Source organism: Neolamprologus multifasciatus, chromosome 23 (genome assembly GCF_963576455.1).
Source record: "Neolamprologus multifasciatus chromosome 23, fNeoMul1.2, whole genome shotgun sequence".
In the NCBI taxonomy this organism is placed as follows: Eukaryota; Metazoa; Chordata; class Actinopteri; order Cichliformes; family Cichlidae; genus Neolamprologus; species Neolamprologus multifasciatus.
Genome location: NC_140460.1, coordinates 24,430,795 through 24,445,312, shown reverse-complemented (window position 1 = coordinate 24,445,312; position 14,518 = coordinate 24,430,795). Strand labels below are relative to the sequence as shown.

The window sequence follows — 14,518 nt, the reverse complement described above, 5'->3', positions numbered from 1 at the left end:
GACCAGTCTTCTTGGCATTTCATTAACGTTGGTTGGTTTCTTGGCACAGACTTCTTGTAAGATCCGGAATCGAATGTGAAATGCTGCTCCTCACACACAAGGTCTTGAATAATCAGGCGTTGTCTTATCTTAGAGACCTTATAGTATCATATCACCACAGTAGAGCACTTTTCTCACAGACTGCAGATGTACTTGTGGTTCCTAGAGTATTTAAAAGTAAAGTTGGAGGCAGAGCCTTCTGCTTTCAGGCCTCTCTTTCTGTGGAACCAGCTTCCAGTTTGAGGAGCTCTTTCTTTTCCCTTTGTTTCCTTTCCTTTTCCTGAATGTCTCTTTCTCCGAAAGTGTGTCTTTGTCCTGTCTTCATTCCCTCACTCCCATCTGGTCATGCTGGTTCTGCTGGAGGTCCTTCCTGTTAAAAGGGAGTTTTTCCTTCCCATTGTTGCCAAAGGCAAGGGGTTATCTAGTTTTTGTGGTTTCTCTCTATTATTATAGGGTCTTTACCTTACAATATAAAGCTTATTAAGGTGACTGTTGTTGTGATTTGGCGCTATATGAAAAAAATTCAATAGATTTATTATGGATGTCAGTTTTTATTTCTGTTATGAGACCAAACAGGTGAGCGTCCAGTAATTTCTATAATGATGCTGAAATGGACAGAAAAATGTCAAAGTAAAATACAGAATTAAAAAAAAAATGTATGTATGCCAGTTGAAAAAAAACCCGATCTTCCAAATATAGAAATAAAAAAAATGAATAAGTCCTAATTAGTTATATCAAAAATAGTATAAATTAGAATTAAATAAATTAAATTCTGGATTATTTTTTAAGTGTATTATGTTTTTTTGTTTATTTACATAATTGGTTCCTCCACAGATATACACTGTCATGAATCATCTTTCTTTAAAATCATGAAATTCAGCTATACTAAAAGTTAGCTTACTGTCTATCAAATACATAAGTAGATAAATAGAAAAAACATAAAAGAAAATACAGACTAAAAAAAAAAATCTTGGTGATAAAAAGCAGTACAGGGATGAGGTGCTGTGTTTTCATGTAGCGGCATATTAATTGATTTTTGTATCATTTTAATTTACATTTGCTCTCTTTTGGACCTCCGTACAAATACAGTGAATGAAAATATGAGTGTCAGAATTTTGAGTATAAATTAACTCTATCATCAGGAGAGGGGGCTGCAGGACAGCCACAGTGGAGGGTTTATAATTTCATTATTCTTAGAGGCAACTCATTAAGAAAATATATAAAGATGCACATAGTTGCTGAAGATCCAGCATGATAACCACCCGGCCGATCATTTCTTCCCCTCGGAGCAGCTCTGACACCAGCCTGTCTCCTTAGAGAGCTTCCATAGTCATAAAATGCCTCATTGCCCCTGCAGGACAGAGTTGCCCCACTTGTTTCTGTTCACGGACAATTTGCTGAAGCTACCGGCGGCGTTCAGGCCGTCGCTCTGCTCAGCTGACTGGTTGTCAGCCCCCGGAGGTTAATCCAAGTCTGAGCCAAGCTTCGGCTTGTTCTGTGAAGATCACTGTGTGAATTTTATCAGCAGCGTGAATCTTGGTGAGCAAGCAGGTTCATCGTCTTCCTGAAAAACTCAACGCTTTTGAGGAACTCAGTGACTTTTCTCTATTAGGCAGCTTAAAGGAGCTTGGTTTACATGTCAGTGATCGTATATAGACAGCACATTTAGCTTCCAGGTGATTTCCATCTGCAGTTCCTGGACAGCTACACACAATATTAAATATCCTGTATAATATAAAACCTTATAAAATAGAGTAATATAAGAAGATATGCAAAGAAAGTCTAAAAATCCTCCAGCCATACTCCCACAAAACACATTGTAAAACCTTCACATAGCCACACTCATCTGTTTATTTCCATAATAGGGATTGATTATTGGGTTAGTTTTTCAGCATTTCAGGGTTCTTGTGGGTCATTAAATAGCAGTCTCCAACATCCAGCAAACCATAAAAATGTAAAGATCTGTAGTTTAATCTGTAATATCTGTTGTTTTGTTGCTGATCAGGCAGTTTGATTAAGGACTCAGTTTGGCTTTTTACCTGCAGTTTTTGATTGTGACTACAGTCTGTCTCGTTTGTGACTCTGCCCCTCTGTAGGCCTAAACTACAACATCGCCAGCTTTTTCTTCAGTTCTAGAATGTTTTTATTCACATTCTGAACTAAAATACTGCAGGTGGGAGTCACCAGACACCACACATGATATATGATATTTCACTTTTTGTGATATGCTGTCTACTGCAGAAACACACACTGTGATTTATCACTGTTTTGCTCTCCAAATTTTGTCCTCAAATTAACCTCAGTCAGTATCTCTTTTATACAGTAAGATAAAGTTATCTCACTTCTAAATGAAATTACTGGCAAACTGTTTCTGACAAAATGGCAATGAACTGATAAATCATGGAAAATCACATATCTGTTGCTGTCTTACATTTTAGCCCTCCGATAACCAGAACATAACCAGTCGAGTTGTGCTCATTCACAAAGACTGGTCCAGATTAATGGCAACGGCATCTGTCGGCATTTAAAAACTAGACGGCAATTATTTGCGGTCTCTCTGAGAGTGACTGAAATAGTCCAAGTCAGACTGCAGCTGTTTGCAGAAAGGTTGCACAGGTCTCCTGTTAGAAGGCAATCACCCTCAACAAAAACCTTAATACAGCCAGGAAGCAAGCTTTTTTCTTCTTCTTTTTTGTAGATGTAAACAGGTTGCTGTCCTATGTTTAGCTTGCAACATGAAATATTCGTGCACACATTCACTCTGATGGATGCATCTGGGGCGTCTCACCTGAGGATACTTCGACATGCAGACCACCTTCTTACACGACCACCCCACAGCTGTTTATTAAGACATAACAGTATTACATATTTATTAGTCAGGGTTTCTTCAGTCAGGTTGTTGGACTGTTTTGTTAGAGTTCAACACATAAGATGTACATCCTGGTGTTTGTTGCTTTCAAACACTGAAGTCTGAAAAGAAAAGACAGACAGGCTCAGCCTGAGCTGCAGTGTTGGGTAAGTTACTTTAAAATAGTAACTTAGTTACATTACTAGTTACTTCTATCAAAAGTAACTCAGTTACTTCAAGTTACTCGTTACTTTCAAAGTAACTAGTTACTAGGGAAAGTAACTTTGGTTTTACTCAGAATTCTCTTGTTAATGTGTTGCTTCCATAACTTTGCCAGTCTTCTAGCTTGCTTACCTGCCACAAGTGCACTGTGCCACCTACCAATAGAAAGGAAAAGATAATGTGCATATTTCCACGAGAGAAATCCCACGCCTGGACCGTCATTGACTGCTGCCATGATTCTAGCCTACGTCACAGCATCATGTGCGCCTTTTACATCCAACACAAAAAACTGCAGTCGTGGTGCTCTGATATGCATCAATCGTTTGTTGTAAGATTGAGATAATTATTTTTTAAAAGCTAGACATTTTAAATGAGAATAAGAAAGAAAAGTATTTCTTTGTGCCCCCCTCTCCCTGTTAATGCCCCACCTGGCGCCCCTGGCAAAACTTTGCTAGACCCGCACCTGCACAGTTACCAGCTGTCAGCTACCTAAAAAGGATCCTGGGGTTATCTGTCTCTCAGAAACAGTTCATAACTTCCCTTCAACTCATTCATATCACCTAAAAGGTAAACCTGTATCTCCATCACCTGTTCAGCTCTGATGATTCAGTAAGGACATCTCCTGGTTTCATGTTTCCCTCTCACCAGATAAACAAACCGACATCGTGACCAGCAGCTTTTTTGCAGCTGTGGCTCCAGCAAACATCAGCTGATACTAGGAATTAATATTAAATAAATCCTAACAACAGCTGATCAAGCTAAAACGTGCTGCTGCTGTTTAACGCGACATCGGCTGGTTTCCTCTTTCTGGCGCAAAGTGGGCGATAAACAAACAAGAGAGCCGATCAGCTGATCATTGATCAGTTTTCATGATTGAAGTAGAAACGGGAGAGGGAGGGGGGAGAATGAGAGAAGAAGAGGCAGCTGTGCAGCAAAGACACAGAATAACTCCAGCTTTGTGCCTTTTTCAATGTAGCTGAATTACGGGACAAACTGTTCTTTTTCACCTCAATAAGAAACGCGTAATATTTTCTCTGAACACCAGACGGGACGGTTGGCAACTCTAATAACTTATGAACAAAATAAAGTTCAACATCATTAACTTCATAGCACCCACCCAGCTGTATAGAAACTCCGTCATGCTAGCTAGTACGCAGTACGGAAAAAGTCAGAATAACGAAAATAAACTCCACCTAAACTTGGTTTATATCTGACCCAGATAGACTGCAGGTCATAACTTCTTACCTGAAGTTCAGTTCACACTTGGACCGGCGGCCGCCTCGGGTCTCTTTTCCTTCTCTTCCACCTGCTGCCTCCACCACTTGCTAATGTTATTGAATCTGTGGAAGCTCCGCGATAGCCACCACACGAAGTAACGAGTAACGACCCTATCTAAATCCCAGTAACGACTAACGCGTTCCTGATTTTGGCATAATAACTAGTTACCGTGCTCGTTACCACAATAATAACGTAGTTACTGTAATGCGTTACTTAATAACGCGTTAGTCCCAACACTGCTGAGCTGCACGCTGACTCTGAGGGCTCTGAGGCCGTGCTTCAGCTAGTAAGGGCTCAGAGCTTTTTGCGATGCAGAGGAGCTCATCCTGCCTAAATCATGTCTTCACTTTTTAGTTATTTATTTATTTTAAGCACCGTGAGCTGGCGTGCCGCCCAGCAGATGTCAGGGCCTCGAGCAGATGAGTCAGTCGCATAGATCGATTCGTGCAGCGCCGCCTCTCTCTCAGCGCTTCCAGTCTAATGTCTGCCTCCGCCCTCTCCAACCCACCAGCAACAATTTGTCATGATGCCTGTGAGGCGGTGAAACCAGCGCCATCGATCAGATTAAATAAATGCAGCAGATACTGACGGCTCAATTCACACAGAGATCTCCGCCTGTCAGTGCGAACACGTCAGGCCCCGACTTCAAGGGAGTCGCACCACCTGATGGTGGGCTCAGAGGGAGACTACGATGGTGGTGTATTAGTGTTAGGGCCTGGTTGAAGAAAACAATGTAATGTGAGGGTGAAATTCAGAAGAAATATTTATATATAAAATATAAAAATATATTTTTTTCCTCATAATTTTGTGAGTTTCTTGCAAATTTTGGTTTGATAAATTTTCCTAATTTTTCTTGTAAAACCTACATGTCTTTGAATTTTTAGCCTTTTTTAGGCAGGATAGTTCAGCGAGGTGACAGGAGAGCAGGCAGAGAGCTCACCTGCTTATTCAGGTGAGCCATGGTGGTGCATAAATTTCCTGCCTTTTTCCTGTAAGTTTCTGCTTTTCCCCGTATATCTGTCAGTTCTTTTTCATAAATTTAATTTAGTTTTTTCTCACAAATTTGCCAGTAAATTCTTGTTAATTTCCAGGGTTTTTCACCATAAAGCTCCCAACTTTTTAAAACATAATGTGGGTGAGTTACATCTGTTTAAACAGCTGCCTTAGCATTGATGAAAAAGGTTTGAAGCATTTGTGTTAGTAGTGCCGGGTAAAATACAGATCCTGTGGGGGGTCTAGGCACAGAAAGGTCACGTGTGAAGGAAACGTCTCCAGATTCCTGCCTCAGTTCAGTTAGATGCCGTTTCGATGACTCTTCTGGAAGAGGCTCACTCCTCTGCAGAACAGGAGAGAGTTTTGTGGAGTGGCTGCTGCTGTTTCAGCTTCTGTTCGCGTTGACCTTTAAAAACAAACAGAGCGAGAGGAGGGGGAGGGAGAGCGTGAGCGAGAGTACTAATGAGACCAGCTGAGGTAGATTAATGAGACCATCCAGATGTTCCAGTGTCCACCTCTAACCTGCCTCTGGTAATGATACTCCCACAGGGGAAGTCTCTCACTCAAGAAGGACCCTCTTACTTCACTATTATTTGGTTACAGTGTCATGTTCCTTTCAAGTGTTACACGGTTAAAATCCACCAGCAGCCATTTCTGTTTCATTTTTAGGCCAAATGTTTATTTATGTGGAAATGGCTGTTTGCTTTTGATTGGAGCTGAGACCTCTGACTCCCAAGCCGGCTGGGCCTCATCTGTTTCAGTGGTGGGAAAATGTATAGTGGTAGTAGTAGTAGTAGTACTCAGTCATAGTAGTCATTTCAGATTATACTATTCGTTTGTATGTCTCATAGTGTATTTCAATGCTGCATGTTTTTAATGTGATTCACTGTGAAACGCTACATTTAATGTCACAGCTTCTGTTTTATTTCTTGTCCTTACAGCAGCGTGATCTGAAGACGTGCACTGTGCTGATCATATGTGTGCTCGCTGTTACTGTTTCAGTTTAATGCCACTGTTACTAATTCAGTGTTATTCCTCTTCACTCTCTCTGTCTCCCTGTTGTTGATCTTCTTGTTTTGCATTTGTAAGTATCTTTCTACTTTGTCGTTTTAGACTCTTTTTAAAAAGTTTTTCAAAATAAAATCCAGTAGAAGTAGAGGTTTTCTACGGAAAGCCAACAACTGCTTTTACTTAGACATGACCCCACTTCCTCCCAGTGGGTGCGCTTCAGTCCCTCTCTATTCTACCTCACCCTCCATCCTTCCATCCTGTCTTCCTCCTCTTCCTCAATCACGCACTCTCTGATGTGTATTCCTTCCTCACCAGCAGCCTGCATTACTGCGGTCAGAGGTGGAGCACAATGCAGCGACCCCGACATGCTAACCCAGACAGCGTGTGAACTGTTTGTAGTGTTACTGCTGCGTTCCACTGATGCTGGAAAGTCAGAGCTTCCTCCTAAGGAACTGTTAAAGAGTCCGATTTTCAAGTATGGGGCGGTATTCCTCTGAGAGGTGCAACCTAATGTAATCTATTCAAACAGACACACTTTTAAACTATATGTGTTCCTCGCTGAGACGTCCTGACTTTTCACCCTGAGTGGAACTTGGCACAAAAGCTATAAATCTGACTTCAACTCGCTGCCAGTGTTTCCTCTCCTGGTTTCTGCAGCAGTGGTGCTCAGGAAAACCCCTGTTCACGTCTGTTATTTCAGTCTAAGTCACTCTGTGTTTCTCACATATTCAGGAGCTGTGTGTATGTCAGAGATGCTCCAATCCAGCCTTTTTTACTTCCCACACTCATGTAAATAATAAGCTGTACTCCTTACCCTGAGGAAAAAGACTGGGAATCATTCTTTTATATTTAAAACCACACGAGACTCGACAAAAAAATATTGGGTTTCTCCCCTTTTGAATATAGTACATCCATAAATAGAAATTATCAGGAGGAAATCCTTTTTATTTTAGTTGGAAGGACAAACTATAGTTTCAGGAATTCAGTTCAGACTCAGTTTAATTCAGTTCTATAAGTGCAGTCATCACAAGGACGAAAGCAGCTTGAAGTAAAAGGCGCTGTTGCTTAAATAAAGGCTCTGGTTTCTCCTTTACTGTGAGTGCCCCTCCTTGCACACAGAGTGGAGTAGACACTGATTGGAAGCTTTTATGCTAATGGTAATGTGACATGGAGTCAAAGAGTGAGCGCAAGAAGTTGAGAGTGAAAGCTTCTGTTAATTGTCCATTTCCTCTATTAGATGTTGTAATTTTCTGATGGTTGCTGCTGCTGCATGATTCCAGAGGAAACTCTGCTGATGCTGAAATTATAATCTGGTACATTTCTGCTCTCATGTATCCAAACTTGGCTCCTTTTCTTTATTTCTGGTTGGCTACCGAGAGGAGCCGCCTGCCAGCTCAAGTTTGACCTTCAGACATCCTCTCCTAGCACCAAGCCGCCCCCCCATGATGCATTGCAGGTCATCGTGAGCACCCAGAGCTTTGTACAAATCCAATTTGGTGTTGGTATGAATCATAGCAGAGAGCCTGCTGTGAACCGTTCGTCCCATCTGCCTCCTGACACGCTACTAACCTTCCTCCCAGAGACGACTTCCTGTGGACACTCTGCTCCGAATACCAGCCAGGAAACAGTGCTAGATGCTCAGGTTTCCTTGAAGTGGACATTTTCTGCTCCGATTTCGGTCACGTGTGTGATGTTTCACACTCACACTCAGGTAGTTTTTTCTACTTGTGGCTCTCTCAGAGAGGATAACCCTTAATAAGGCCATCTGAGCACAGAATCCCCACCCACCTCCTGTCCAGAACCTTATATTTGGCGAGGGACAGGAAGTCAGAAGAAAGTTGTCTAAAAAGGGGAGGAGCTAAAAAAGCTTATTTTAGACAGAGGGGGAACTGAGAGGCTGCAGTATAATTTAAAGAAGGATTATTTTGAACTATGAATCATCCAGAGCTGCTCTGGTAAAGACCAAGAATTAAAAAACTTGGAGATGGACATGAGCAGAATCGGTTAACTGTGATGATTTTTATCTTTTACTAAAAGCTCTGTGACCAAAATGCCAAAAAACTGACTTGTAGCCACAGCTAATTTGCAGACCTTGTCCCTGGTTAGGCTTTTAAGACGCACCATATCAAATATAAAATCAGACAGAATACAGAAACTAATACAAATAGAAACATTAAAAAAATCTATTTTAATGATCATAGATTTGCTTTTGTTTAAACTATAATCTTCCATTTACATTAAAAATTTAGTAAGATAATGTTTCAAATCTGAGCCAATTAACTGTAAAGGACGACTAACCAAATGTTGTTAATATTTAGGTATTTACAATAACTGTAGTTCCTCTTGTGTGGGACTATTATTGGACCCCATCACTGTCTATTTGTCATTTATTTCTTTATTTGCTGCTAACTCAGCTCTGAAGGATAAAAATGGAGCTCTGGTGACGCTGTAAGTCTGACGTAGGGTTTTAGCTGCCACGCCGAGTGCTAACCCATCACTCTGGTTGTGTGTGTGGGGTTGGGGTTTTTTTTGTTGTTTTTGTTGTTGGTTTTTTGGGTTTTCTTCCAGCCACTGAACACCGTCAGCATGCCGGAGGCCTTGGCTAGTCTCCCTGTCCCAGCTGCAACAGTTAAGGCCCAGTCATCACATCCCAGACTGTGCTTTTATTCAGCTGATTGCACCGACACTGCCACCTCACACACAGTGTGAATGACGAGGCCTGTAAGGGTTGTCTGTCATGAAGTGTTGGTAGTTTTTGTTGTGCTGCAGTCTCCAAACTTAAAACTAGGAAAGAAATTTAGCACTAAATTCTCTTCTTGGTTTGAAGTGTTTTTTGGTTAAATTCTGTGTAAATCGTTAAATCGTTAAATCTTGGGTTTTGTTAGCTTGCATGCTGGGAGCTTTTCAAACACATTCCTGGCTGATATTCAAGCAAGGTACAATTAACAATTCCTGTGGCCTCAAAGCAGCATATTAACCTCCTGGAAAAGTATGTTACTAAAAGTATGGAGGTATACTTTTCCACAGGTTTTAATGCTGAGGTAAGGCAAGCTGAGGCCGTGTTTTCCTTACTGTTATTACTCACTGCTTCTCCCTGCAGTGAAAAAGCGTTTTCTTCTCCCTCTGCTGCAGCCCCCCCCCCCTCCCCCCCTCCTCCTGTATGTCCACATTTCCACCACAGCTCCTCACTGTGGAGTTATTTTTCTCACTTTTCTGTCTCTGCCTGTTTATTTTTGCTTCCTGCAGGAGAAGAAAGGCAGGCATCCTGCCCAGCCTGGAGGATCTGCTGTTCTACACCATCGCAGAGGGCCAAGAAAAAATCCCTGCACACAAATTTACCACAGTGAGTTATCACAGCAGTGATATGTCTGAGAGTTGGATATTTATGGTGTCGGAACCTTTTGTTAAATAGAAATATTACTAGAAATAAATTATACAAGAGAAAATGGCCCCAAATCGCCCACAGGAATGGAGACAGAGTAACAGAGCAGATCTCACTTATTATTAAACTTCATTAGGGGAATAATGGAGAAGATTAAGTCATTAAACATTGTGCAGATTTGGATAGATCGTAGAAGTGAAATCAGGTGTTGGCTTAGAATCACACAAACTTGTTGAAGATATTTATGTAGTCTAAATTTCTCTTGGCGTGAAAGTACAGTGGTGTACTACCATCCTGCAGTGTTGGAAACCAGCTTGAAACAGGAACTTCAGGGTGGTTTTATACAACAGTTCCTCCCCTGGATAAACGACCTATAAAAACTACTAACTAGATGTTGTGGTTATCGTCTTCGCTGCAGCCCATCCAGCTGCGGCAGATGGCCACTCCTCGCTTAGCCCGGTTCTGCTGGAGGTTTCTTCCGTTTAAAATTCAGTTTTTCTTTCCCACTCATTGTTCGTAGGGAGTCATATGATTGTTAGGGTTTTCTCTGTATTATTGTAAGGTCTTTACAATATGAAGCACCCTGAGGCAGCTGTTGTTGTGATTTGGTGTTATATAAATACACCAAATCACATTGAATCAGTTATGAAGGTGAAAAGAAGATGGGAAATCCACGCAATGTTTACAAATGGATAAATAATGCTGTGGTGACTTAACTGAAATAAGACTTTCATAAAATGTACGACAAAAAGCATTTACAGTACAGCAGCTAAATAAATGCATGTCACACATAAATTACTGACTTGTTGGCTGTGATTCAGCCCTGTAGCTTTCTGAATTATGAGCTCCTCCTGTCAGGCTCTGGAGGAATCACAGCTCACAGCTTTATTGATTTTGTTGTCAGGCTGTCTTAATCCTGGTGTCTCTCTCCTCTCCTTGCACAGGCTCTTAAGGCCACAGGTCTTCGCACGGGAGACCCCCGGCTGAAAGAATGTATGGAGATGCTGAAGGTGACCTTGAAGACAACCTCAGACGGAGCGCTGGACCGACACCTCTTCAAAAAGTATGCCTGTCTTTAATTTACTGAGCAACGATGGATTGATATGCTCGAGCAGGAGTTTTCTGCGCTCTCATTTAACAAACTGCAGCCTAATTGGCTCCGTAAAATTTAATAAAAGATCCAGATGTGCAGCTTGAGTCAAAAGCCAGATGTTGGATTTTACTGTTATGTATAAGAAGACAGAACCTTGCATTATTGAGACTATATGGATATTCTTTATATATATTTATATATTTCGTGTTTTTAGCTGTATCCCGTGTTTAATACCCTGCCTGCTGTCCCACCTTTATGACCAGCATCAATGTTTCATCACAAGAATTATTAAAGCTGGTTAGAGTCCTCTGCTTGTCCCTGCAGCAGAACAGGGTCACCGCATGCCATTAATCATTCATCATCCCTCGCTTTGCACGTCAGCAACCTCATCTTCAGGTTTTCATCACCCAGAAAAATCTGCTCAGGGAAACTGGTAGACTTCAATAACTGGAAATCAAATTGATAATTGGGAGTTTCATAGGTGAAGATTGGAGAAGATTTGGCGCAATCTGATTGTGTTTCAGTGTTTGGAGGTTTAATTTTGACACTGGCTGCTTATTCTGAAAGGGGGAAAAAACCCAGGTGTTTTTAGTTTCCACTTTGCATAAAAAACTTAACAATGTTCCTTGTAATCTAACTCAGAATGATGGTGCACTTGAAAAGTCCACAAATTTACCTCTTGCCTCCTTTTCCACATGACTTTACTTTGACCCGAGGACTGAGGAACAGGAAAAACGGCAGTGCTCAGGGAATACAACTGCACTCGATCACGGCCGATATGTTCTGTCATGGTGAATGTTGCTGACTTGGGTCTGCAGGGGGCCATCACACGACCTTCAAATTCATGTTTATTTGGTAATCAGAACATTTTTAGCCACCCAAACCTGTTGTTGAAACACAGCCGGAGAGGAAAGAAAGATAAAATGACATCCCCACCTCCACCCTCACCCCCTTGTGTCATTGGATCACTGCTGTGTGACCCCCACCACCCTCCCCGGAGGAAACGACAGTGAGACAGAACTGGGTGGCAGCTTGGTGAGATCAGGCATATGATGGCTCACCGGGGAGCGAAAAATCCTCACTGAACAGACCCCGAGCCGGAGCTCCTGGCTGGCGTCCATCACTTCCGTGCCCTGGGCTTATTTATAGAACCTCTCAGAGGGAAGCACGTGAGCGGGCGGTGGAGTGTAGCGTGTGTTTTCTCTGCAGGGATTAGACCGCTCGGATGCAGTGAGATAGCCAAGCTGTAAATCTCTCTGCTAACGGAGAGCTTCTATCTCACCGCCTTGTTACATGGAGCTGTGTTTACTACGAGGTCTGCATCCATAATCGCTCACATAAAAAGGCCCAGGACAAAATCTATAAGTGGTAAAAAAAAAGCCAGACCATGCTGCTTTAAGGGTGATCTAGAGTACAGAACGTGTTGGGTAAAGGAATACATATTTTCTTTTATTGTGTAATTTTAATTCCATGCTGCGAGGGAACAAGTGGGGATCTTTTCCTAAAACTACAGCAGCCGCAGCGAAAGGTCAACAGTCGAGCTGAGGATACAGCTCTCCCAGAACGGTTACTGGAAAATTTTAGCCTGGAAATAGAAGCTTTGAACCAGAAAAGCAAATATAGTCAGGCCCGTCTGTACACCAGCACCACAGTCGGTCTTTGAAATGCACACTTTCAGCTTTAACTCAAGGGATTTAATAAAAGTATTTTATTAACTCTTTTTTATAAATTGGACTTTTTTTTTTTTTTTTTTTTTACAATTTTTAGATCCTCAAAAGTACTTGGACAATTGACTGACAAGCCCGTCAGCCTTTATAAGGTTTATAAAAAGATGCAAACCACTGGTTACACTCAACAAAAGCAAGGCCAGATTAGACTTTACCAGAGAATATCTGAAAGAGACTCCACAGATCTGGAAACAAATGTTTTAGAGAGATGAAACCAAAATGAGCTTGAACCAAAGAAACGGCTCCTGGTCTGAAGCATATCTGTCAAACATGGTGGAGGTGGTGTTATGGTTATGGGCATGTATGGCTCCCAGTAGAACCAGACCGCTGGTGTTTATTGATGATGTGCCTGCTGCCAGAAGCAGCAGGATGAATTGTGACGCATACACGGCTATACTCTCTACTCAGACTCCTCAAGTTTAGGTGTTATTAAGAGGAAACGAGCTGAGCGAGCGCAGACTCACTGTATTTAGTCTTATCTAGTGTTCAAAAATCAGAACATTCCCTAATTACATCTAATGTTATATTTAGTCATGCGTGACCTTAAAAGCTTTGTGTCCATTAACTAGCTCCATACATGTCATTAAAGTCTCAGAGGATTTAAAGCAGTCATAAAGGTCAATAAGGACATTCTGTACTCCTCAGCCTAAATATTTGTCCTCTTTCCTGCCTCAGATGTGTCCAGAGCAACATCGTTCTGCTCACCCAGGCCTTCAGGAAGAAGTTTGTTATTCCAGACTTCCAGTCCTTCTCTGCTCACATCGACGAGCTGTACGAAAACGCCAAAAAAATGTCTGGAGGGCAGGTCAGTGAGAGCAGAGCTGAGGAGAACTGTATCGAACCATTCTTTATAGAGCACTTTTAACATTGTGAGTCATTTGTCTGTTTGTCGAATACTTTGTGACATTAAATAACAGCCAGGACAAGATGGTTGGGAGTGAGGAATAGGTCAGATTAAACCTCATTGTTTCTTCACCCTGTAGGTGGCAGACTATATTCCCCAGCTGGCACGCTTCAGCCCAGACCTGTGGGCCGTCGCCCTGTGCACAGTCGACGGACAGAGGTATTCTGACTACGTGTAGAAGAACCTACAGAGGATGGTTTCTTCACCAGAAGCTTTGTAGTAAATGTATTTTTCACAAGTGGCTGTCAGATATGAGAAAATGGGGATGTGGTCAAGCCTTTATCTGTATAGGAAATGGTAAAAGCCAGACTTATCATTACGTAGATTTAGAGAAATTTTCTATTTCCTCTGACTCTGAAAAACTACTAAGATACACCTTAAGAGTTTGAAGGTATAAGAATGGCAGTGCAGTGAGACACTTGTGTCTTTCGCAGGCACACGGTCGGCGACACCAAAGTTCCCTTCTGCCTGCAGTCCTGCGTGAAGCCGCTGAAATACGCCATCGCCGTTCACGACCACGGCACCGAGTACGTACATCGCTTCATCGGCAAAGAGCCCAGCGGCCTGCGCTTCAACAAGCTCTTCCTGAACGAGGACGGTGAGGAAACAGTCACTTCACACCTTCACATGGCGCACAGGTGCATGCACTCTCTGTAAGAGGAGCCATTCACGTGGCCTGGTTTCCATGGCGCCATGATAAATTGTTAAGGAGCGTAGCTGGATAAAAAAAAGTGGGCAGTGTGTAACAGAGACAGAAAAAACCTGAAAAACAACAAGCTGTTGGCATGTGGGTCCTTAAAAAGCAGGCAGAACGGAGCAGCCGAGACACAGAGGCGCTCTTTTAGTATCAGTCCTGCAGTGCAGGGGAATCAGAGCATGGTTTCCCACAGGTCTGAAATACACCGAGGATGTCAAGCGATATCAGTTATCACAATATAGAGCAGGTCATTTGTTCTTTGAGCACAGTGGGCCTTATGAGCTCAAAAAAACACTTTATTTCTGGACTCTACTAGAGTAACTT

At 42.1% G+C, this 14,518-nt stretch overlaps 1 protein-coding gene across 4 annotated transcripts in view; it reads left to right on the top strand.

Annotated features, from left to right (window-relative positions):
* Positions 1-14,518, top strand: part of LOC146491649 (glutaminase kidney isoform, mitochondrial) — a 32,872-nt gene that overhangs the window by 1,993 nt on the left and 16,361 nt on the right. For 2 of the 4 annotated variants that reach the window (XM_085150747.1, XM_085150750.1), the window contains exons 2-6: positions 9,638-9,734; positions 10,718-10,836; positions 13,269-13,398; positions 13,577-13,656; positions 13,932-14,095. In XM_085150747.1, the coding sequence (XP_085006873.1) occupies positions 9,638-9,734; positions 10,718-10,836; positions 13,269-13,398; positions 13,577-13,656; positions 13,932-14,095 (590 nt within the window). Of the gene's footprint in view, positions 1-6,478; positions 7,848-9,637; positions 9,735-10,717; positions 10,837-13,268; positions 13,399-13,576; positions 13,657-13,931; positions 14,096-14,518 lie in introns of those variants that run through there. The other 2 variants (XM_085150749.1, XM_085150748.1) reach the window with 2 other exon arrangements.